A 24369-nucleotide genomic window follows, 5' to 3' on the forward strand; every position below is an offset into this window, starting at 1 on the left:
TCCTTGGCAAATAGAAGGGGAAGTCGTGGAAGTAGTGACAGACTTCACGTTCCTGGGATCCCAGATCACCGCAGACTGTGACAGCAGCCATGAAATTAAAAGACGCCTGCTCCTTGGGAGGAAAGCGATGGCGAACCTAAACAGCATGATAACAAGTAGAGACATCACCCTGCCAACAAAAGTCCACATGGTCAAAGCAATGGTATTCCCAGTAGTCATGTATGGCTGTGAGAGTTGGACTATAAGGAAGGCCGAGCGCAGAAGAATAGATTCTTTTGAACTATGGTGCTGGAGAAGACTCTTGAGAGTCCCTTGGACTGCAAGAAGATCAAATCAGTCAATCCTAAAAGAAATCAACCCTGACTGTTCCCTGGAAGGCCAGATAATGAAACTGAAGCTCAAATACTTTGGCCACCAAATGAGAAGGGAGCACTCACTGGAGAAGACCCTGATGCTGGGAAAGATTGAAGGTCAAAGAAGACGGGGACGGCAAAGGATGAGATGGTTAGACAGTGTCATAGATGCAACGAACATGAAGTTGAGCAAACTTCAGAGGACGGCGGAAGACCGGAAGGCCTGGCGTGATCTGGTCCATGGGGTTGCGAAGAGTCGGACTCGACTGTGCGACTGAACAACAACAACAAAAGAAGAAGGGGACGGCAAAGGATGAACAGTGTTATCGATGCAACAAGCATGAAATTGAGCAAACTCCGGAGGACGACAGAAAGGTCCTGGCATGATGTAGTCCATGGAGTCATGAAGAGTCGGACTCAACTGTGCGACTGAACAAAAACAAATGTAGAATTCTAACATTTCCCTTCATTTGGGATTATGCCTTGGCTGTTTTACAAAATGTACAGCCATTAAGGTGGCCATGTAGGCTGCTATATTGTTTTCCCCTTTCTGATTGCGCTTCCCCTTTGCCTTTCTTAGTCTTTAGTCAGTATTTATTTTACTAAGATTATTAGGGGTTTTTTTTTGGCTTCCACGGCTTCATTTTCTAGCATTTTTACATATATATGTGTGTGTTTGTGTTTGACACCATAACAGAATTTGTATTTTTGGTCTAGATTTCACCTTTCAAGGGATGCCCAGATTTGTTTTTCTTTCTTTCTGAGACAGTGCTAATGTGTATCATTCTGGTGGTCTCAGCACTGCATTTTTTTCAGAGGATTTCTGGAAGTTAGTGTCATCTCAGATGTCTCATTCCCTAGTGTTATGTTTTGTAAACAAATAGTACAATCTCAGTTTACATTTAGAAAGGTTCAGCAATATTATGCAAAAAACAAGTTATCGTTCACTGTGGGAGCCTATTATTGGATAGAATTCTAGCACGGAAGGTTAATTTATTCTTAGTTACAGGCAAACTGCTTCTCTTAAGCAGTCTTTCATCCTTGGATTCTGCAACTTTAAAGTCCAAAGAGGTGTTGCCTGTCTTCTTTAAACTTGGTGCTCATATCTCATCACTCGCATGATTAAAAACATGTGTAGTTGTTGAGTCTGCAAGTTGTGTTCTTAACTTATAGGCATAAAATACTATGCACATACAAGAGGCAGGCTCACAAGACTTGTTGAGATCCCCCCCCCCCATGCTTCCTTGCTGGGCCACTGGTCTGCAAAGCCTCCACCAACAGCTGCCTGGCTCATGCAGTGGGGAGGTGGTGGGGGCAGCTTCAGTTCCACTGTTCTCCTCCACCCCCACCTGCTTGCAGTGCTGCCACCTCTGCCTGTCTGACATATGTGGCAGTGGCTCCAGTGGCAGCTCTCAGTTTCCTCACCTGCCCTCTTGCTTGGCACATGCGGCAGTGGTTTCTTCACCTCTCTCCGTCGACCACCTGGCTTGGGCAACAGTGGCAGGTCCTGTTCCTCTGCCAGTCTCACAGCTACCACAATTCTCTTATGTTGTCTGTGCCTCTCTTTGGGGTGGTTTAACCCCCTCTATTTGGGGGCAAGTGTTTCGCATAATCTGCAAACCTGGGGAGGCCCACAGGTCTACAAAAGAATTCCCCCTATCTGAACCTATTCTCTGGCTTTTTCTATCCACTTGGGAACTAGGTTCAGAATTAGATATATGATACTTTAAAAACATAGGTAGAATCTAGTCATAGTTTATGCATTTTTGGTCCCATTGATTTTAATAGAAGATAGTTAAGCAAGGGTAGCATTATGTATAGCAGGCCTGTATATGAAATGTTTGTGGTTTCTCTGTTTAAGTAGTATAAGGAATAAAAATAATTCTCCTCTGACTCTTAAGACTTCAGGTGTGAAGGGTTTTGTTACATAAAAGTAGTCCTCAATACTGACAAAAGTTAATATAGTAGACTAAAACATGGAAAACTATTTTGAAGAGAACACTGTCCATACTGGATGTGGATGAGAGTTAAATTGCTGTAGAACTATAGTAAAGCTTGCAGGTTCATAACTGATATATCCCCCCCCACCCCATTTAGATTGGCAGGGAACTCCCAATCCGACCCAGTGGCAGCAGACACATCAAGAAGCAAACATTTGTTGTACATGCTGGGACAGATACAACAGGGGACATTTTTTTCATGGAGGTAGAGTACACATTAAAAGTTAATAAAATTAGTAATATAAACTGAGTTTTGCTTGATGATTCCCGTCTAAGACTCTTTGTGCCTTCAGGTATGTGATGACTGTATTGTGCTGAGGAGCAACATCGGCACTGTCTATGAACGTTGGTGGTATGAAAAACTCATCAATATGACATACTGTCCCAAAACTAAAGTGCTGTGTCTCTGGAGGAGAAATGGCCAGGAGACCCAGCTGAATAAGTTCTACACCAAAAAGGTAAATTTTCCGTTATTTATTTATTTATTTCATTTCATTTATACCCCGCCCTCCCCGCACGCGGGCTCAGGGCGGCTTACATAGGCACAGCAGTGCAATAAAATACAACAGGATTAAAACAATTAAGGCACCCAAAGTGCGATCATAAAACTAAACAGGTTAACCACTTACTTTTGTTACAGCAAGAATAGAAATAAAAATGCATTTGACTGACAGCTTCAGGCTTTGCAGTTTTTGAATCTTCCATGTGTTATTAGTATTGAGTTAACAAGCGCTCTTTGAGAACAGTTTATAACTTGAAATTGTTTGCATGAGTGAAGATGCATAATATTAAACCTTTACCTAAAGGTTAAGAAAACATAAATATAAAGGCCAAATAATACTGTTGGTCAATTTAAAAATTAATAGATATTAAGAAATATACAAAAATACACGTATTTATTTCACAATACATTAAAAATATAGCCTCAATTATAATTGAAAATATATAAGATTGTCAATGATAATTGAGGTTATTGTAAGGGCCAATATCTGTTATTAATCTGTTGTGAAATAAATATGTCTGTTTTCGTATATTTCTTAATAGCCATTAATTTTTAAATTGACCAACTATTATATGGCCTGTATGTTTATATTTTCTTAACCTTTAGGTACATAATTCAATTTATTTTGGGTTAAGTTTTTTCTCCTTTTTTTGGTTGAAGTTGCATAATATGTCATCTATGTCAGCAATTTTAAACATAGTTTCAAAAGGTGAGCTATGGGTGCCATGTTTCTGGTAAACTGCTAACATCCTAATCTTGGGTTGAAAATGTGATTGTTGCAGTCGTAATCTGTGTACATAGGGAGAGTTCTGCTGGATCTGACCACTGGTCTAACTAGTCCAGCATCCTGATTCACGGAGTGGCCAATCAGTTGCCCCAGAGGGCAAACAAACAAAGCATAGAGGCCAAGGCTTTCCCCTAATGCTGCTTTGTAGCTCTGTAATTCAGAAGTTTGCTGACCCTTCCCTTTACCCACCATGGCTAATAGCCATTGATGGACCTTTTCTCCAAAAAACAACTCCATCCTCTTCAGCCATTCCTCATAGGAAAGGTACTCCAACCCCTTAATCATCTTAGTTGCCCTCTTCTGGACTCTTCCAGCTCTGCAATATTCTTTTTGAGGTATGATGACCAGAATGGTATACAATAATCTTCTTCGTGGTCTCTGTGCAGTCCCACACATGGGTTGGGTGCCTGTGCATGACCTCACTGGAGAAACTTCCAGAGCTTGTCTCAGAATCCTTTTGGTGGGCACTGCGCATGCCTGGAGCGGGGAAGACAGCCATCTCCCACTCAGTTCTTCTTCAACCACCCTTGTGTTCACACCTCTCCTCGTTGTCTCTTCGCCTCAGCTAAGTCCCTTACTTCGTCCTAACTTTTCCTTTCTCTTTTCCTCTTCGGACTTTTCCTTCTTTGTCTTCACTCTAAAAAAACCCAAAACTTTTCTTCACTTATTTTTTCCCTCACCCCTCCCCCTCTCCCCCTGTTTGGTCGGGAAGGTGTCTCTTTATTAAGGAGTGTTGCTGCTGTCCTGCTAAGCTCCCCTCAAATGACGGACATGATTTGTGTCTAATTTGTCTTGGGGAACAGCACCAAGTTGAGACTTGCCTTCACCGTGCCAAGTTCACTAAGCAGGCCCAACGTAATCAAGCGGCATACCTCAAAGCTGTGCTTTTAGAAGCAGCACTTTGCCCAGGAATCGTCCCTCTTCAGTGCCTGCTCAGAAGCCTTCAGACTTGGTGGTTCTGTCTAAGCCACCGAAAAAGCCACATAAATCCAAGAAAATGGAGACTGCTGAAGCTTCAACCTCGAAATTGAAAAAGTTGAGTTTGGCTCCAGCTCCTGCACTCGAACCCATCATCATATTGGGTGTCTCGACATTGACCCAGGTAGCTTGCCTGGCCTCTATGGTGCCTCCAAAGACTGACGATAACCCACCTGTGTTGAGTCCAGCTCTCTCTGCTCAGACTGATGTGTCACACTAGGCCAACGACCTCCACTCTGGATCTCTAAATCTCTGCTTTCCCTTTATACTTTGACCTTGGTTCAGAAGCACTGGTCTGTCTCCAGAGACTCCCATCCTCCTCTCCACCTTTTGGATGACAGGGAACAGTTCTTGCGGAGCTGGTTGCGTTCTCCTTGCTCACACTATGACCGCAGGGAGTGTAGGTGCCATTGTTGTCCCTTGAGATCCTGGTTCTGATCTTGGGAATCCTAGTCTCCTCGGAGGGCTCAATACTTTACTCTTTGCTCCTCCTACTCCAGATTGCCAATGCCATTCTATTTTCGCCACTCTGTTCACAGTGAGTGTACACCCCCTTGTCATGCCAGCCTTCAATCTTGTCATGCCCGCTTGCCCTCTTATGCATCTACGTTCTTTGGACTTACATGCTCCAATTTCAGATGCCTCGACTGTTTGGGATTGTATGGAAGTATTATTTGGCATTGTGGTGTGTCCCCCTTAAGGCTCTGAAGCGAAATACCATCCGGGCCTTGTAGGGAGGATATAAGAAAACTTGGCAATTGTTCAAGCAGCAGCTGTAGCTAATTGAGGCACCGTTACTGACCAAGCCGGCAGTGGAACAGAGACAACAGTTCAGGAGAGAAAAGCAAGTTTTCTTCCACCAAGGTGGCTCTTTGATAAAAGACTTTCCCTTGAGATCCTGGTTCTGATCTTGGGAATCCTAGTCTCCTCGGAGGGCTCAATACTTTACTCTTTGCTCCTCCTACTCCAGATTGCCAATGCCATTCTATTATCGCCACTCTGTTCACAGTGAGTGTACACCCCCTTGTCATGCCAGCCTTCAATCTTGTCATGCCCGCTTGCCCTCTTATGCGTCTACGTTCTTTGGACTTACATGCTCCAATTTCAGATGCCTCGACTGTTTGGGATCCAGCCCCTAACGCTCCTTCTGGTCTTCCAGATCAGTCAATTTCTACAATTCATGATCAGTCTAAGACGTTCGCTCAGCTTACTCCACCACCCTTATTGATCTCCTTGGATTCTGATTCAGGTCACTCTGATGCTGGCAGCATGAATGCCAAGGTGATCCTTGAAGATGATGATCTCATGTGTACGGAGTCCGTTTCTCCCACCGAGGGTCTCAAGGCTTTCTTAGAACTCATCACCAGGTTGGCTACTGCTCTTCAGATGCAGGGTGCAACTGAAACACCCATTGTTATGGATGTCATCCACAAGTAAGCTGAGCTACCTCCGTCTACCATCCTTCCCCTTCTTCCTGTGCATTTGTCAGTGTTGAAGGACTCCTGGGACTGCCCTGTCTCAGTTCCTCCTGCCTCCAAACACTACGAGGCACTGTGTAAGGTGCAGGAAACTTCGGGTAAATTCCTATTCAATCATCCCCCAGTGAATTCAATGATTGTCCACTCTTCTTCGAAATTGAAACAACCATGTCAGTTGGTTCCCCCAGATCGGGAAGGCCGCAAGGTTGACTCCCTTGCCAAGAAGATATATCCTCTCTTCTCTTCTCTTCTCTTCTCTTCTCTTCTCTTCTCTTCTCTTCTCTTCTCTTCTCTTCTCTTCTCTTCTCTTCATGCATCAATACTTACCTTTCCTATCTGGCTGCCTATACTTTCAATGTGTCCTCGGCTGTCAGACCCATCTTAGATGTGGTGCCAGAAGATACTCGACCTACTCTTTCTGCCGCACTTTCTGAAATCTGTGAGATTTCCAAACAGCAAATTAACTCGATACGTCATGCTGTCACCTGCTTCTCCAAGCCTTTGGCTTCTTCTGTCACTCTTCATCACCACGCTTCCCTGCAACCTGATGTCAAGTCTAAAACTGAAGACTTGCCTTTTGATGGAGAGGGTCTCTTCCATGCTTCCACTGATGACACCTTGAAGGAGGTTGATGATAGTCACAAGAAGGCAAGGAATCTGGGAGTATCTTACTCGACCCCGCAGCACCCTTGGTCTCGTTAGTGCAAGCCTTACTACTCCAAATGTCAGACTTCTCCTGCAACACCTGTTACGTGGAAGCGCAAATCCTTCGATTCTCGCTATCCATTCTCTTCAAAATTGAAAACTCAGACACCTGAAAACTCAGGGTCCCATCAACCCAAACAGTCCATTTGACCATCTCACTCACAGAATGCCTTCTCCACCTCTTCCTTTCCCCCTACCCGTCGGCACCTGTCTTCTTCCTCATCTTGCTGCCTGGGAAGAGATTACCACCGATCATTGGGTCCTGACCATCATCCAGGTGGGATATGCCATAGAGTTATTTCGCTTCCAACCTTCTATCATTTCATTGTCACTCCACCTTCACCATTGCTGCTGGCAGAAGTCAACACTCTTCTCCTCAAGAGAGCTATCGAGACTGTTCTGGAAGTGCAATGGACTCTTGGGTTCTACTCCCAATACTTCACCATCCCCAAAAGGGATGGAGGCATTTGAGTGATTATGGATCTCCAAGACTTGAACCTATTTGTCCGCTACAAAAAATTCCACGTGATCACCCTTCAATCTATTCTTCCTCTCCTACCGAAGGATGGATGGTTAGCAGCCATTGACCATCACAATGCCTATTTCCACATTACCATCCGACCTCAGCATCAAACATTTCTCCATTTTGTGATTGGTACACATCATTACCAGTATTGGGTTCTCCCCTTCGGCCTTTCCACCGCTCCTCATGTTTTTACCAAGACGATGGTTGTTGTTGCAGGAGAACTACACCAACGGGGAATCATTCTTTATCCATACATAGATGACTGGCTTCTGGTGGCTTCTTCAAGGACACAGCTCCTCACACATCTCCACAAAGCCCTTACCCTTCTTCACCATTTTGGTCTTTGCGTCAGCCTCCCTAAATCTTTATTGGATCCAACACAGACCTTGCAGTTTCTGGGGGCTCTTCTTAATACCAGACAGAAGATGGGATTCTTCCCGTGGACTTGTGCAAGTGCCATCATCGCCCTGGCTTCAGCTTTCATCCATCATCCTTGCCAATCTGCTTGGTCAATAATGAAGCTTTTGGGCTTCTTTGCCTCAACTGTTTTTGTTGTCCCAAATGCCCACCTTCAAATGAGACCTCTACAGTTACGGTTTTTCCACTCCTTCATTCTGCAACACCATTCCTTGGACAGAATTCTCCTCATCCCTCCGGATATTCTCCTTTCCTTTCGATGGTGGTCTCTCCAGACAAACTTCCTCTGCAGTATGCCCTTTCAACATCATTCTCTGGAGGTCCACATGTCCATAGACTTCTCGATCTGGGGTTGGGGAGCCCAGTGCGGGACTCTGACTGCTCAGGGTTCTTTGTCGAGTTGAGAGATTTGCTTCCACATCAGCTGCCTTGAGCTCATTGCTGTCCATCGGGCCCTCAGATCTTTTTGTCAGGTAGTGGTCAGCAGGACTGTACAAATAGCCTCCAACAATGTTGCCATGGTATTCTACATCAACAAGCAAGGGGGGACGGCTTCTGGGAGATCATGCCACCTTGCAATCACTTTATGGAAATGGTGCCTTTTTCGCATCATCCCCATTTCTGCAGTTCATGTACCGGATGCCTGTAATGTTGACGTGGATTGTCTTAATCACACGATGACCTCTGAAACCGAATGGTCTCTCCATCCCCTTCATCCTGTTTTCCGGGTGTTTGGACATCCGGCGATAGATGGGTTTGTGACAGAGCACAGCACTCAGAGCCTTGGATACTTCACTCAGGGTCGGCTGTCCATGACGTCTCCAGGGGATGTGTTCCTACAACAGTGGACTGGCTGCTTCTTTTACTTTTCCCCTCTGTTTCCACTGATTCCGAGGGTGCTGCACAAGATCCTGGCGAACGCCACTTCATGCATCCTCATCACCCTGTGGTGGCCTTGCTAACCCTGGACATCCTTATCACCCTGTGGTGGCCTTGCTAACCCTGGTTAGCCTCTCTAACCCTGCCTATCGAGGAAAGTTTTCCTCTGTCTCCGGTTCCAGACCTCCTTTCCTGAGATTTCGGTTGGGTTCTCCATCATGATCCCAGATTCTACAAACTCACAGCTTGGAGGATCCTACAATAGTCTTCCCCCCTGCTGTTTCAGAGGTGCTGTTAAACGCCCATAAGCCATCAACTTGTCATACATACCAGGCAAAATGACCTCGATTCACGGCTTATGCCTTTTGGAATTCTTTCAGTCCTTCTGCTGCTTCTTTCTCGGATGTTTTTTCTTACATTGTTTCCTTGAAGGACTCTGGCCTTACCTACTCTTTGTTGAAGGTTCACCTAGCAGCTATTTTGGTGCATCATCTCCTGGTAGATGGGTCTACTGTCTTTTCTCATCGTCTCACCAGATCTTTTTTGAAAGGTCTTCTCCATATGTACCCTCCATAGAAGCCTTTGGTCACAACGTGGAGTCTCTCTCTCTCTGGTCCTTTCCCAACTGATGGGTCACCCCTTTGAACCCTTGGCCTTCACTGATATTCATCTACATTCATGTAAGATGCTGTTCCTCATTGCCATTACTATGGCTTGCCGGGTGGGAGAACTGGCTGCCTTTCAGGCTGATCCCCCATATACGATTTTCCACAAGGACAAAGTTGTTCTCCGAACTGATCCAACTTTTTACCCTAAGGTAGTTTCTGATTTGGCTTCTAGGGAGCCTGAGTAATGCCATATAGGCATTGTATGTTTTTTTTCCGGTTCGGCTGAACCGAATGCACATCCCTATGACCTCTACATCTCTTTCAGTCTCAACTGATTCGGAGTATGGCAAGATATATTTTTTAAGTTAGGATTTTTTTGTTCCAGTGAGCATCACCTTACACCTATCAATAGTGAACCATTTTCCACTCACCAATTTATAAAGCTGACAGAAAGTTGATTCATTTGAAAAGCTGTATTGGAGGAGAGGTTAACTTATACCATGGACCACCAAAAAGACAAATTAGTTGGTCCTGGATCAAATCAAAAGTAATTTTATTATGTATAATAATCTTTTACCTGCCTCGGTGGCCCTTGTGTGGGCAGAAAGCAAGGGTAGAAATTTTGTAAAATTAAAAAATATATATATTTATCACATTTTGTTTCCCTCACACCACCTCCCCGCCCACAAGTTCAGACTAAGTCATATTGGGTTATTTCATTTTATCCTCCCAATAATCCTGGACACTCTGCCACCACTACCACTGTACAGAATCTGAGAACTTAAACAGTTTTCAGCCCTATTCTCCCCCTTTTTTCCCTTTGAAAAATGCATGATTCCTTCTGGGAGTTTCTGCATGTTCTTTTGGAGAAAGAGGAGCTCTAGCAAATGCTGTTAAGGCACAACTGCCTGGAGGATATAACCACCCCATAGTTTCCCATCTCCTTGACCTAGTATATTTCAGTTATTCTAATTCATCAACAATATCCAAGACATGGCACTGTATTTGGATTGTAAGTGAAAAGCCTAAGATAGAAGGCAGGGGCAAATGGCATTAACTTTCCATCCAGTCACCGAGCAGCTCTGACGTGGTTGCAATAATGTTTGACTTATCACCTGGACTGGAATGAATGCATCTTCCTCAGTCACAAGCAGTTGTTTCCTCTGTTATCACAGTGCAGCATGCATTGAGAGTGATATAGTGGATAGCGTTGGATTTGAACTGCAGGGAGCTGGGTTCAAATCCCTGTTTATCCAGGAAAATCATAGGATGACTTCAAGCCAGTCTCCAACTAGATTTTTGTGGAATTAATATGACATAACCCCCAGGCACATCCCCCATAGCTCTGTGAAGGAAGGACAGGATTCATGTCCTGGTTAATAAGTGTCTGCTTAGAGAGTTTGTATTTTATATGCCTTATTTTTAATTTACTTTTAAATTTTCTTCTGTTGTAGTGCCGGGAACTATATTATTGTGTAAAAGATAGCATGGAGCGAGCAGCAGCAAGACAACAAAGCATAAAACCAGGTAAGGGAAGGAATGGAGGAGATCTGGCAGGTATTCAACAACTCTCTTACAATATTTTTGTGGTGATGTGGTGCTTATTATTTAAAGAGTTAGGAAATATTTCTGTTTACTACTGCCAGTGTTGATGGCAAAAGAAGATATTCGTATTCTAGGTGTGTGCAAGGATAGCAGGTACGAAAAAATTGGACATGGACATCAGGGATGGATTATGTGTTGAAGAACAACAGCGAGGAATCCTCTTTAGAGGGCAATAAGTCCTGTCTTCTTCAGTATGTGTTAATGTTACTTGTGTGGAAAGTACAAAAGTAAGTGACATCCCAAATACAGTCTGTTTATGGTCATGTTATTATAGCTTCAGCTGCTATAATATGAAAAGACTGAGTGAGCTAATTTAAAATCTTTTTCTTATCCTAAAACTCACATAAATTCATATGAAGTGAGAAACTTGTGGGAAAGGAAATCTTACCCCTCGCACACGCACACAAAGTGGTCCATGTTTCGTCTCATCTTGCTCATCTCTCCTCCTTCCCCCATCGGTGCCATCACCCCCTACTACTCTTCTTCTCCCCCTATCACCCCTCTGCCTTTAAGCTCTTTCTTTTTCTTCTGCTCTTTTCAGGCACACTTTTATAAAAAAACCCCAACAAACCCTAGTTGTATAGACAAGCCCAGAATGGCACTATGATCTTGTAAGATCTCAGTTTACACTTATAAAAAGTGAATGGTATGGAGGTTATGGAGGTTCACAGGTGACTCTTTGTTTTGGGGGGCAGGGGTTAACCTCCACTTTTTAAACATTTTCTGCAAGCTTTAGGGTTCTTTCTGTACCTGATCCCATTGTACAGATTTTTAAATTTTTGGATCTGCACTTTGTTGCCAAGTTCAAAATAAGATACAAGATCAATTAATAAATCGTTTGTTTTGTTAGCTACTTTTGAGCAAGCGAGATTTTGGGGAAATTTAAAACTGTATATTTCTTGGTTCAGGACTTGTGTTTTGAAATGTCATGTTCTCTTAAAGTCTGGGAAAATAGCTTTAAACCAACTTTAAATTTCTAAATTTGTTAGATACCTAATTTTTGATTATGTTCGTAGGGACTGGGAGGGACTTTTTCTGCTGTTCCTCATTATATATAGTAGAAACCAAAAATGAATTATGGCTGTGTTTTGGGAAGATAATTGCTTGCCAGGATTCCTCTGCAATAGAGCATGCTTTCTCTCTCTCTCTCTCTCTCTCTCTCTCTCTCTCTCTCTCTCTCTCTCACACACACACACACACACACACACACACATATATATATATATGAGCTACTGTAAGCTCTTGGAGGATTGGCTACATTAGGGGTGTGTCGCTTAATATGCAAATGAGTACTTGCTACAAAAAGAGCCCTGAATATATAGATATAGTGGGGCAAAAAAAGTCCTTTTGTTGTATATATTTCTTCAGATCATTTGTATTTTGTGGGGCAAAAAAATCTTTTTGTTGTTGTTCTGCTATAGGCCCTGAACTGGGTGGAGAATTCCCAGTGCAAGACATGAAGACTGGCGAAGGAGGGCTACTCCAAGTCACACTGGAAGGAATTAATCTGAAATTCATGCACAATCAGGTAGGAAAGAACCTTCAATGATGTGGATTTGAGCATGAAGCTTCTTGAAGCATTCCAATAAGAATGTGTTTCCTCTTCCCTGCATTTGCAAGGGGGAAGGAAAAGGGATACATTTTTTCTAATTTTGTAATTAGAGAATCTTAGTGTTAGGCAGATACAACATGCTTTTGCACAAGATAGTGACTTTAAGTACTAGTGGATAAAATTTTTAAATTGTCTATCAGAGACCTGTGAAAATATGGCCAAAAGTATTTTCAAAGGTTTTTGAGCAATAAGTATGCAGCGGGGTTCTTCATTAAGCTTTTCTTCACGATGTTATAGATGAAGAGTGTATTTTTTATTCAAAAAGTACAGTTAATATAATGTTATGGGTTTGGCTATGTTAGATTTCTAGAATTATCTCCAGCAACATTTAATAATAGTGGAATGCTGGAGACAGATTGTGTGAACATGGCACAAAACAGATATTAGAAATTCTAATGGAGCAGTTCATTCTCAGTAGTGTACTCTAATCATATAAAAGAACTAAAACTGGCATTTGAAAGTTATTTGAATAGCTTTATCTGGGATCATGAGTAGTTCTTAATAGTAGAAAGATTGTTCAGTATATACAGAGACACAGAGAGTCTTTCTCATAAAGAAAAAACATATTGTTTGTCCCTTTTGGGTGTAGAGGAAACACAAATGGAATTGTGTTGTCACTCTTTGTCCTTTTATCTGGATGTATTTTCTTTTTGCTTCTCTTGATCATTGTTTTTCTTTTGCTTTGTGTTCATGTTTGTGTTGCACATGTTGTAGAGTCAGTTTCAGGGCTGTGACTATGTGTGCGCGCATATATATATGTGTGTGTGAGATTGAGAGAAAAACAGAGAATAAAATTTGTCAGGCAGTCTCCTGTGCAGTGCATCGTTTTCTTGTATGTTCAGCCTTCCCACTACTGGTGCCCATAAGTGACGTGGACTGAGCTCCAACAAAGCTTTATACACATGCATAGGAAATCCAGGGATGTGTTCAGAGGCTTTTTTTTACATTCCCACTGCAACCTCTTGTGCTGCTAAAGAGGCAAGCCATATTTCAGTTGAAATCATATAAAATAAATAGCTTTGTTGAATCGCAGCCAGGATGTTTTACAACAACTTGCTTTCTTACCACTGAGTATTTGTTCCTTTCTGTATATAGAAGTATATGTGATGCACAGAGGAGAAGCGATCAAAAGTCACTGTGCAAATCTGATTTCCTTCCATTTCTGATCATTTAGGGTAAACCTGCATTTTTATGTTAACAAACTTGTACTTTCAAACTTGTGTTGAAGTAATATAGATGTAAGGGATTGGGCCATTTGGACAGGAGGAGGGGAATGTTTAACTCTTCCCATGCCTGCTGGTTATCCTCTATAAATGCTTCTTCCTCAGGCAGTTTCCGTCTCTTATTTATCTTATTCCTTACTTCAGAAGTGATCTGCTGAAAAAAATAGGTTGTAGATGACTGGGGAAGGGATATTCATCTGGCAGACAAGTTAAGCAATTCTCCCTCCCTTCCATATCCCCCACACATTAGTATAATGAGACAATTCCATGTAAGCTTCAAATATTTTATCGATTCTCAGTTAATGCATTCTATTTTTCTACATATTTAAGTTTTTCATGGGGGGAGTGTGTCTATCAGTTGGGTGGCTGTTCAGGAGTACAACAGTTTTGAAGATCCAGAGAGATACTTTATTTATTGCTCATGATATTTTTGAAGCTATCTATGAATGTTCTTGTGCTGCATAGTCTGGTTTTCAATAGTAAATACTGTTGCTGTCCACTGATATTATTTTACTGTGAATGAAAGATAAACAAAGTATTATTTATTTTAACTTTCTGTTCTGCCCTTTCCCTTGGGCTGACAGCATGTCACAGTATTTCAGAAACATAAAGTTGAATGTAATTCTAGAAAGATACAGTGCAGGAGATGAAAAGCAAGTAGTAATTAAATTTTATAATATCCCATCTAAGAACCTGACACACTTTCAGACCAGCTTACTCTTAAGCATTAAAAGTAGCCCAAATAATAAGATCTTAAAATACTTACATAAAATGCCCAGATTTGGATTTTGTTGATTTGTGGAGGGAAATCCTTAGTAATAAAACAGCAACCAGATACACTTCTATATATGTGCTTGAGATATTAAGGAGTAGGTGGTCTCTGAATCCTATATATCTTAATCTGTTTTGGCATTTTATAGGGGAAGACCAAGAACTTTAATCATGCCTAGAAACATGGCTATCTGAAGCCATATTGCTACCCCATTTACCTTTGTCCGTCCAGTGCTGCCCCTGCCTGGTTCAAGGTATCCAGCCCATCTTGGACTTCAGCAGCAGTGGCACAACTGCAGAGGGTGCATGCCTTTTTCTGTACCTCTTGTGCCAGGTCCAAGGCAGGCATAAGATGCACTGCAGTGGGTTTGTCAGCCTCCAAGTTGGGTCCAGGAGATCTCTCAGAATACAACCAATCTCCAGATTACACAGAGATCAGCTCTCCTAGAGAAAATGGATGCTTTGGAGATTAGCACTATACCCTGCTGAGGTTCTTCCCCTCCCTTCTCCGGGCTCCACCCAGGAATTTCCAGGAATTTCCAGAGAAACAAGCCCAGGTACCTCCTCTCACACTGCTGCCCTCTATTAATTTTGCAGCCCCTTGGATTCCTGGAGGGGAGGGAGGGAGGGAATGAACCTGTCTAGAAAGCTAGTAGGAAAGGTATGTAGCTCCTCGAGTCCTAGTTCCAACATGCTGTTTTATAAGCTTTTCCCAAGAGGTCAGCATCTGGATTTTGTATCAGTAGTAGTTCATGAATTAAACTCTATTGATGTTGCAACAGAATTCATGTATTCACCTTTAGTAGCCTGCTACAGAAGTAGTAGTTGCAAAAGATAGTGCTGCGTTCCATGTTTTCTCTAGAAAAGTTTCAGACTGTCCTGAGATTAATCTGGGTAGAAATTTTACACCTACTTTCTGGGTCATTGATTTGCAGGGCCTCCTTTGTTGTTATTGTTTTTTTAAACATTATTTTTGAAATATTCGGACTTTGAACCATTGGGCCCATTTACCAAAAAATAAATGTAGCTACTTCACTGTCCTTTTGTAATATTACTTCTCTACTTTTTAGCACACTACATGAAATTAATCTGGCATGTGTGGATGTTCAGGCACACAGGTACAACTGTAAGTTCAGCAGTATTTTAGAGGGGAAAATACACCGAATCTGCAAATGTTTGGAAAAATCAGCACAGGTGGACTGGAATACAGTATTGTAACTGTTCCAGAACAGAAGTACCCTACGAAGGGTGAACATAAATAATACTTGATAGGTTCATGTTCATAATAAAAGGGTTGTGTCTGTTTTTCTAGAAGGAGGTTATGATATGCGTTTCTGGCCAGTGTTGCCATCTGGACTTCTAGGGAGCAGTGGATTCTAAGGGTACAACAAGACAATAAATCCGCATGGGTATCCACAATAACTTGTAGAGTTGTCTTTTCCCCAAATCACAAGACCCCTTGATCATTATTGTAGTATTGTGTCGATTCAAGATAATCTTTTCCACAGCCCTGACTGTAAGCACACAGATTCCATATTCTGGGTAAAACAGGAAGAGGACACAGTTAGGTGAAATGGAAACATCCACCTTAAGCTTCTTAAGCCTGCTTCTTGATGAAGCAGTTATTCAAGGGGCCTAGTTCAGACGTCCACTGCAGGAGTTAGTGTGATGTGCAAAGTACTTGTGCAGATATCACAAACATCTACTGCTTATTGCCCGTGCCATTTCAGGGAGCTGTTTGTTTAATTTAGCTCTTTATTATATTGCTTTATTAGAGGCTGGGTGCTTACTTGTTACACATTCAAGCATAGGGGCGGGGCTGCAAGAGCCTGTAAGATTTTTTAAAAAAATCTTTCAAGGTAATTCAATTAAAATCCCCCCCCCCCCAAGCCCAGGGCTGGAGTACACATCCCCTTCCTTGGGGGATGAGTCTTACAGGTGAGAGTCTGTCTTCTTACACCAAAGCAGTTCTTGTTGCTCCTTTCAGCCACTCCCCCTCCAAGCACAAAGGTTATCCTTAGCTTCCACTACGTTGATAGTACATATTACAGTATTGGGAATTCATTAGTACTAGTAGGAGTATAGTGCTAATTAAAAAAAATATGTAAAGTTAGGTTGACCCCACCCCCAGGACTTGCAGTACTTATATTCTGATTTCCCTTGTGTTTTCTTTCTACATACATCATGAATTGTTCCTCATGTTGAAAGTGTTAACTGTGGATGGATGTGAAAAAAAAATAAGGCATTGAGTGGGATCATTGCTATTGAAAAAGGCTGTTTGTTTCCACATAATTAGTTTCTGGCTAAGAGAGGTAAAAAAACAGTGCTGCTTCATCTTTCTGAGTTGCCCTTTAGCATCAGACTGCAGTCTGTAAATCTTATGAGGCAGTACAAGCAAGCAATGTCACGTGTGGAAATACACTAAACTCCTGGATAGGGTGGGAAAGCAAGGCACCTCTTGCCTGCCCTCTGTGCTGGAGGAGGATGCATGGAGAGGCAGTCAGTTAGTAGGCTGGGGCAAGACCAAAAATTGGAGGACAAATTTGTGTTGTATTCTAAGGTGTGTTGGTTTTTCTTCTTGTTGTAACGCAGTTGAGTGGCTGAAGGGGGTAGTGATGTTGGATATGTCAGAGTTACTAACTCCTTCGTTTCTCTTCCATGCTTTCTCCTCCTGCAAGGAGCGGAAGGTACTCCATCTTCTGCTGTCTTCGCTTCTTAGCCTTTTTAAGTTTTTTTGTTAATTTCTAGCATTGTGGCAATTTTTGGATTTTTATTTTTGATTTCCCTTTTTTTGATTTAAAAAGTAACTTATAGTTGAATTGGTAGTATGTGCTATGAAACTGCAAGTTATAACTGCTGTGGTGTGCTTCTTTGTTTTGAAATAGTTTCCTTATTTCTACTAATTGTAGTTTATCTTCTCCTGTTTTCTTGCAGGTTTTCATAGAGCTGAATCACATTAAAAAGTGCAATACAGTGCGAGGAGTCTTTGTCCTGGAAGAATTTGGTAATTACATTATTTTGATACTAGGTCTGTACTCACATGGCAGTAACTCAAATTTCTAGTTCTCTCAATCAGACAGAGCTGTGTCTTTCAGATAATGGGTTTATTTTTGTGGGGTGAAGAGGGTCAAAGAAGGTGATATAAGTTGTATCTGAAGGGTTTTCTGAGAAACTGGAGAGGGTAAGTGGGTTTGTGGCATTAGTTAAACTCAGTTGCTAAGAAAGAAATAGTCTCAGTGTGGAATATAGCATGGATCTAAGGAAGTTCTATGGAAGCAAGAAAACTTCAGTAGTGATTTTTCAATAATGCTGTTCTTTCTACTTGAAGCGATGTGACATGCAGCAGATACATGAGTTGGGATAATCTGTTTTGATGATGGGCTCTAAACTATGAAAACTCCTGGTATAATGCATTTGCTGGCTAAAGGAGCTAGAGATGCTTGTGTTCGCTATATGGCTGCTAGTGTCTATTCTGAAAGGAATTGAAGCTAGCCATAAAACGTGGTTATTGCTGCTTGACACAAGTTTTCATAGGGGTCAATGTAATCATTTTTGTTTTTATGGGAGACATATTTTCTGATGGAGAATGAAGAAGAGATGAAAAGGGGCTTGGGTGTGTGTGTGTGTGAAGAATTGTGCCAATGTGTAGAAGTTCACCTGAAGTAGTTACAATTAAATATTAGCTTAAAATGAAATTTCTGGTATATCAGTATTACTTGTCATATGTTGTAATCATGTAATATAGAAAAAAGGTTCCAGAATATTACCTTCTGAAGATGGTTCTCCAAGATATATTTAGAGTATCCTCACAGGTACAAATTGCCGGGTTAGTAGAGACATGATGCTCTTGATGGTGTATAAACAACTTGTCTCACCTGCATAACATGGGCCCCCACACTCACATGATTCTATCTCATCCTATCCACCCATGCCAATAATATTATGTGTCATGAAAAACAACTTCTCATGTCTTAAATATCCCAAATAGACGATAATATGACAATAGGCTGGCAATCCTGAGTGCTACCCTTGTGCCCCTCTTAAAGTATGCCCTCTCCTACCCACCCTTATGTCTGTGCCTCTTGACCTCCCAGTAGGGTTTAGTGTGGTTTTGGTACAAGGTCATCTTTGTCATACAATTTTTGCTTTACCAAGGTACTTATACCCACTTTCTGCTGCATGAACTGTACCATGTGGGCCTGATTTAGTTCTGCATCAGTACTTTTATGTTTTTCTACTGTCTAAACTCTTTTAGTTCAAAAGGAAATTTATACAATTGTTTAATCTTTAGTTAATTTTCTATCCTTTACTGCCATTTGTCTCTTTCTTACAACTTTAGCACAAGGTGTAACAGTCACTGTACATGGTTGAAAGGGAAACATTTGTAGATTCTGTTTTTAAAAATGCTTCCATTCTGGATGGGTATATATTGTGTTCTTTGTGTTTTATAGCATTATGTTAGCTATTGTAGGCAAAAGAAGAGCAGCTGCAGCAAAAGAAGAGCATCTGATAGCAAAAGAAAAAATATTATGGTGAGGGCTCCCAACCTTATTAAGCCTCTGAGCACTTTGGGAATTTTGCAGGAGAGGGTAGTGGGTGCATTCATAAAATGGCTCCTTTGGGGGTGGAGCCAATCATAGAATGCCTAAAGGTTGATGGAAGCAGCTGTTTTCAAATGGGTGCTCCCAGCCAAATTATTGCTTCCTTTCTGAACATCTCCTGCATCAAGGAGGTAGAGAAAAGCCAGAATTGGCTACTTGCTTTGGGGAAGAGATGATGTTGGTTTCAAAAATGGGACAGTTTGGTACATGCCAAGCACAGAACTATAAGAAAACCTGTGTCTCCAACCAAGCCTAGGACTCTTAGCTGTGACCAGTCTGCCCAGGATGAGCTCAGCACTTCAGTAGTCAGTCAGATGATAGGAAGTTATTTGCAGCTTTCTTTTCTTTCCATTCAAGACCCTTTGGATTTTATCCCAAAGAGTCTGAAAGTAAAAAGGTGCCAGGAAACACATTGTCATGTGGCTTATTAAGGATTGCTGCATTGCATAGTCAAGACACAAGCTGCAAATTACATCTAACGTAACATGGCATTCATGTCAAACTAGAAATCTGCTTTTTTTCCTTTAAAGTTTTATAGCCATTATGGGATAAATTGGATTAGAGCCACAGTGCTGGGGAAAGTGAAATTCTCCTTGTGCCATTTTATCTATTTAACCCTGCCTTCGTTGTTTTTTTCCCTTGTGATGGGAAACATACAGGATCCATAACACATATAAATCAGGAAAATTGCAGTTTGGTAGCAAAAACATTACATGAACCAAACGTTACATGAACATTACATGGCAAACCTCTTTTAAAAACATATTGATCTTTTTGTGTGTGTGTGTGTTTGCACGTGTGTCTCTTACATACAGAGTTCCTTTCCCTATTGATAGTTCACTTACCGGTTAGTATGTGAAATGCACCAGGGAAGACAATTTGGAGTGCTTCAGTGAATCAGTGGAAACTGTAGCATTTATGTGACATTTTTTGAGATTCACCCCTTCATTTTTTGTCAAATAGGATACAGCCCCAGACTTTGTGGGTAGATAAAGGGTCTGCATATCAAATGTTATTCTGCATATCAAATGCAGAAGTGGTATGAATGTATAGAGAGACTGGGTATCATAGCTGTCAGGCCAGAGTTACTAACTTCGTAATGGATATAATAAATCCAAAATGGAGAGCCTATATTAGACCAGCAGGAAGTAGAAAACAAGAACCAACTTGAAAAGAGGGGAAGCTAGGAAGATAATTTTGTTTGTTTGCATCAAGAGATCTGGAAGAGTTTGTCTACTCATAATAGACACAGATTTTATTTTGACTAGTGACTGTAGATTCCAAAAAAGGAATACTGCAGGTGAATTTTTTTTTGAGCTGCCTGTCAAAGATATAACCTCAATCCAACAGGTTCTTTTCAGGCACTTGATCTGTGAGGAGAAAATGGTTCAGCCTCTCAGCTCTAAACATTCTTATGAAAACCATATTCTGAACACTCCAACACAACAGAGCATTGAGGTCCAAACTGCCTGTTATATTTAACACATGGTCACCACAGGGACTTGCAGCCAAATGGCAGCTGCAGATTTTAAATTTCAACTCAGTTTTAAATAACGACAGGAACTCAATTTTAAATAATGACAGGGGCTTGATTTGGGCTGAGACTGCAGCACAGGGGAGAGGAGGGGCTCCAGCCCTCCCCTTGCTTCATTTTCCTGACTCATTTAGAACTGAGTTTCCATGGGGATTATGCAGCTGGTGTCCTGCTGCAAGTCCCTGTGGGGGTCATGAGTAAGTAGAGTTGCCAAATCCATCTGGGGAAATTCCCGGAGATATGTTAGCAACGCCTGGAGAGAATGGAGTTTGGGAAGGGGAGGAAGCTCACCAGGAATGTAATTCCTTAGGGTCTACCTCCAAACCTGCCATTTCCTCCAGGAGAACTGATCTCTAAAGTCTGTAGATCAGTTGTAATTCTGGGAGAGCTCCAGGCCCCACCTGACGGTTGTAACCTTATGTGTACAAGGTAACGTATAGTTTAGGCCATAGGTTCTCTCTGACATGCAGAAGTGCCATTGAATTTGAGCTGCTAAAATTCTTGTGGTCTTGGAGTGACCAAGAATGATGGTATGGTTGCTGAATGTTTCTGGTACAAGGCCTCAGAATGGGAAGGGCAGGGCAGGGATTTGCATCACATTGTTCCTCCCTCTTGCTGGGAGACCTGTGTTTTCTACCTTAGAGCTGCATACACTTTTCCTCCTTGGCCTGCCACTGAGCTCTCCTTAAATGGGATTCCCAAATGCTGCCCTCTCTGGTCCCTCCTTTCTTCCTGCTTGCTTGTCCAGTCGCACTCCCAAGCCCTCCCACAGACATAAGCAGTCCCCCTTCTCCAGCCTGGTTGTCTTGCCCTGTGCCATCTTGTCCCATCCCCAGGGACAAGGGCTGCTGGAGTGTAAACACCCCTTTCTTCCCTCTCCTGTTGTTGGCCTCCCACTCTACCCTTCACTGGCCTTTGCCTTGCTGGGCTGGTGATAGTGGTATGCTCTTGGCTACCCTTGTGAATAGCACGGGGCAATCTGCACCTGGTGCTGACATCATCAGTGTATGCCATGCTGTTGCCAGTGAGGCCCCCTGCTTCTTCCAGGTTGTTTGAGCTTGGGCTGCTTCTGCCCCTACCTTTGCAGCCTCCCCCTGATGACCTCCTGGGACAGCTGGTGCTGCATGAGTGATATTTTCATCTGGGCATAGGATATTTTCATCGTTTCATTATTATTTGGGCATAGGATATTTTCATCGTTTCATTATTATTTTTAGATAGCTAGTGGCTTGTTTGCTTTAAAGAAGCTATCTTGCCAACTAAGCACACATAGCTGCTGAATGGAAGCAGCTTAAAAGAGGTGCTATAGATACCGTCCTTGCCAGCCCTATATTTAAATGAGAGATGCAGATACATTAGCAGGGAATATTGAGCCTTCTGTCTGTCCCTTACTTCTTCCAGACAGCATAGAGAGGTAAAAATACATCACACACCTTACCAAAAGACATTTAGGCTAGAAGAATAGTTTCCTGCTTACCTAGTCCTCAGCCCCAAAAATCAAGGTCTTTAGGCAGTTGCAGTGTAAACTACTGAGGTTAAAAGGCTAAGGGAGAAAGAAGCTGGTCCTGGAAACCAGCCATTTCACATCATTGCATGGTCACCCAGTTGTTCTTTTGCCCTGCAAGATACACCTTTTGTAAGTATTCATATACACACAGGACCTGCAAGGATTTTCCTCTGTTCCCCCCTCCCCATACTTTCTTTTCTTGCCCTCTCTCTGGCAGCCCCACTTCTTCTACTTTTTCTTTTTTTCTTTTCTCCCATTCACCTTCTGCCTTTGTCCGTCTCCCCCCCCCCCCAGTTTGTCCCAGACTTCATTTTGTGGATTGCTTGATTTGCATTCTGAAGCGTTAGATGCAGGATGTATGTATGCATATACAGGGAGAGACAAAGGCATTTTCCAGATTGCCCTAATGTTCCGTTTTCATTCCCTTATGTTACCAGGGTTTTTTCTTGTGTCCAGACAACATGGTTACAATTCCCATGCTGTCCCAGTTTTTCCGTAGTTTTCCCCTGTTCTTTCCTAAACTAGTTTTTCCTGTACTCCCCCCCCCTTTGCAGAATGAATTCACAAGCTAGCCTCTTGCTCAGGATCTGAACTTTTTTTCCTGCCTCATGGATTGCCGCTACAACCAGCCCTGAAAGGGCGGGTTGGGGTGGCGAGGATTTTTATTTTTTTAAACAGCATGCCAGCATTTCAGTGCTGGAGGGCACCTGTGTTGAAACAAATGGTCAGTCCCATTGGGAGGCCTGACACCAGCAGGCAATCATTACCTTCCTTACCATTCCTTCATTCACATGCAAGAGCAAATTCTAGCACATCCCTGGGCGCCATTTTCAAATTCATTTTGCGGTGCATAGAATCATAGAATCACAGAGTTGGGAGGGACCTCCAGGGTCATCTAGTCCAATCCCCTGCACAATTCAGGAAATTCATAAATACCTCCCTCCACACCTGCAGTGATTGCTGTTCCATGCCCAGAACATGACAAAAAACCTCCAAGATCCCTGGCCAAACTGACCTGGAGAAAAATTGCTTCCTGACCCCAAAGTGGGAATCAGCATTTTCCTGAGCGTGTAAGAAAGGGCCACAAGAACTAAGCACAGAGGCAGCTAGCATGCAGCTAGCCTAAAAACATGCAGTTGAAGGAAGCGAGCTGTTGTAAGCTGTGTATTTATTTATTTATAAATTCAATTTATAGACTGCCCTAACCCTGAATACACATGGCTCAGGGCAGTGAACAACATAATATTAAAAACATTCATTAATAATAAAGCAATTTAAATAATCCATAGATAAAAAACATTCTCAGATGGCATTAAAATTTCAGATTCTAAGTTTTATCACTGCCCCACAAGAAGGTGGAAAGGGGGCAGGAAGAAAAAAGAAGGGGGGGAGGAGGAGGGAGTGCGAGTAGGATGGTATTTATTTATTAGACTTTTACCCCGCCCTCCCGCTTAGGCAGCTCAGGGCGGCTTACAATAGTTTAAAAACCAGTATAACAATTAATACGATATCAAGTCTAAAACAATACAATCAATAAATTATCCAAGTACAGCTTATTAAAAATTAAAATTAAGACGTGGGGGCCATCTGTTATGAAGTGCTAGAACAGTCAGTGTGGTCTGAGCTATTAAAACGCTTGCCGGAACAGCTCGTTCTTTACCGCTCTACGGAATTGTTGAAGATCCCGCAGAGCTCGAATTTCATTTGGGCGCTGATTCCATAGTACTGGTGCAGCTAGGGAAGACGGCCTAGTTCTTGTCGATGTTAACTTAGTGTCCCTAGGGCCAGGGGGGACCAAGCGATTTTGCGACTCAGATCTCAGTGCTCTTGGGGGAACGTATGGGGAAAGGCGGTCCCTCAGGTAGACAGGCCCCAGACCATTTAGGGCTTTAAAGGTCATAACCAGCATCTTGAAGCATATCCGGAACGCTATTGGCAGCCAGTGCAGCGACCTCAGTACAGGTTGGATGTGCTCCCTCACGGGGAGACCCATCAGCAACCTGGCCGCGGCATTCTGCACCAGCTGCAGCTTCTGGAGTTGCCCCAAGGGCAGCCCCATGTAGAGAGCATTGCAGTAATCAATGGTATCCATTGCTATCCTCAACCAAAAGCCCTGCAGAACTGCATTAGGTCCTGCAGGTCACGGATGTTATTTGGGAGAGAGTTCCACCAGGTAGAAGCCAGGGCAGAAGAGGCCCTGACTCTGGTCGAGGACAGCTAGATTTCCTTTGGGCTGGGGATTACCAGTAGATTGTTCTCTGAAGACAGGTAAAGGAATTCAAA

The 24369-nt window shown here is 42.5% G+C and overlaps 1 protein-coding gene across 2 annotated transcripts in view; it reads left to right on the forward strand.

The window, feature by feature from the left end:
* The window catches only part of MADD (MAP kinase activating death domain), a 95001-nt gene that overhangs the window by 63286 nt on the left and 7346 nt on the right, over positions 1 to 24369 (forward strand). For both annotated transcript variants that reach the window (XM_015426408.1, XM_015426407.1), the window contains 5 exons: positions 2451 to 2558; positions 2647 to 2811; positions 10688 to 10760; positions 12260 to 12366; positions 17379 to 17448. In XM_015426408.1, coding sequence (XP_015281894.1) covers positions 2451 to 2558; positions 2647 to 2811; positions 10688 to 10760; positions 12260 to 12366; positions 17379 to 17448 — 523 coding nt within the window. The remainder of the gene's footprint in view (positions 1 to 2450; positions 2559 to 2646; positions 2812 to 10687; positions 10761 to 12259; positions 12367 to 17378; positions 17449 to 24369) is intronic.

Source organism: Gekko japonicus, unplaced genomic scaffold (assembly GCF_001447785.1).
Source record: "Gekko japonicus isolate JY-2015 unplaced genomic scaffold, Gekko_japonicus_V1.1 scaffold835, whole genome shotgun sequence".
NCBI lineage: Eukaryota > Metazoa > Chordata > Lepidosauria > Squamata > Gekkonidae > Gekko > Gekko japonicus.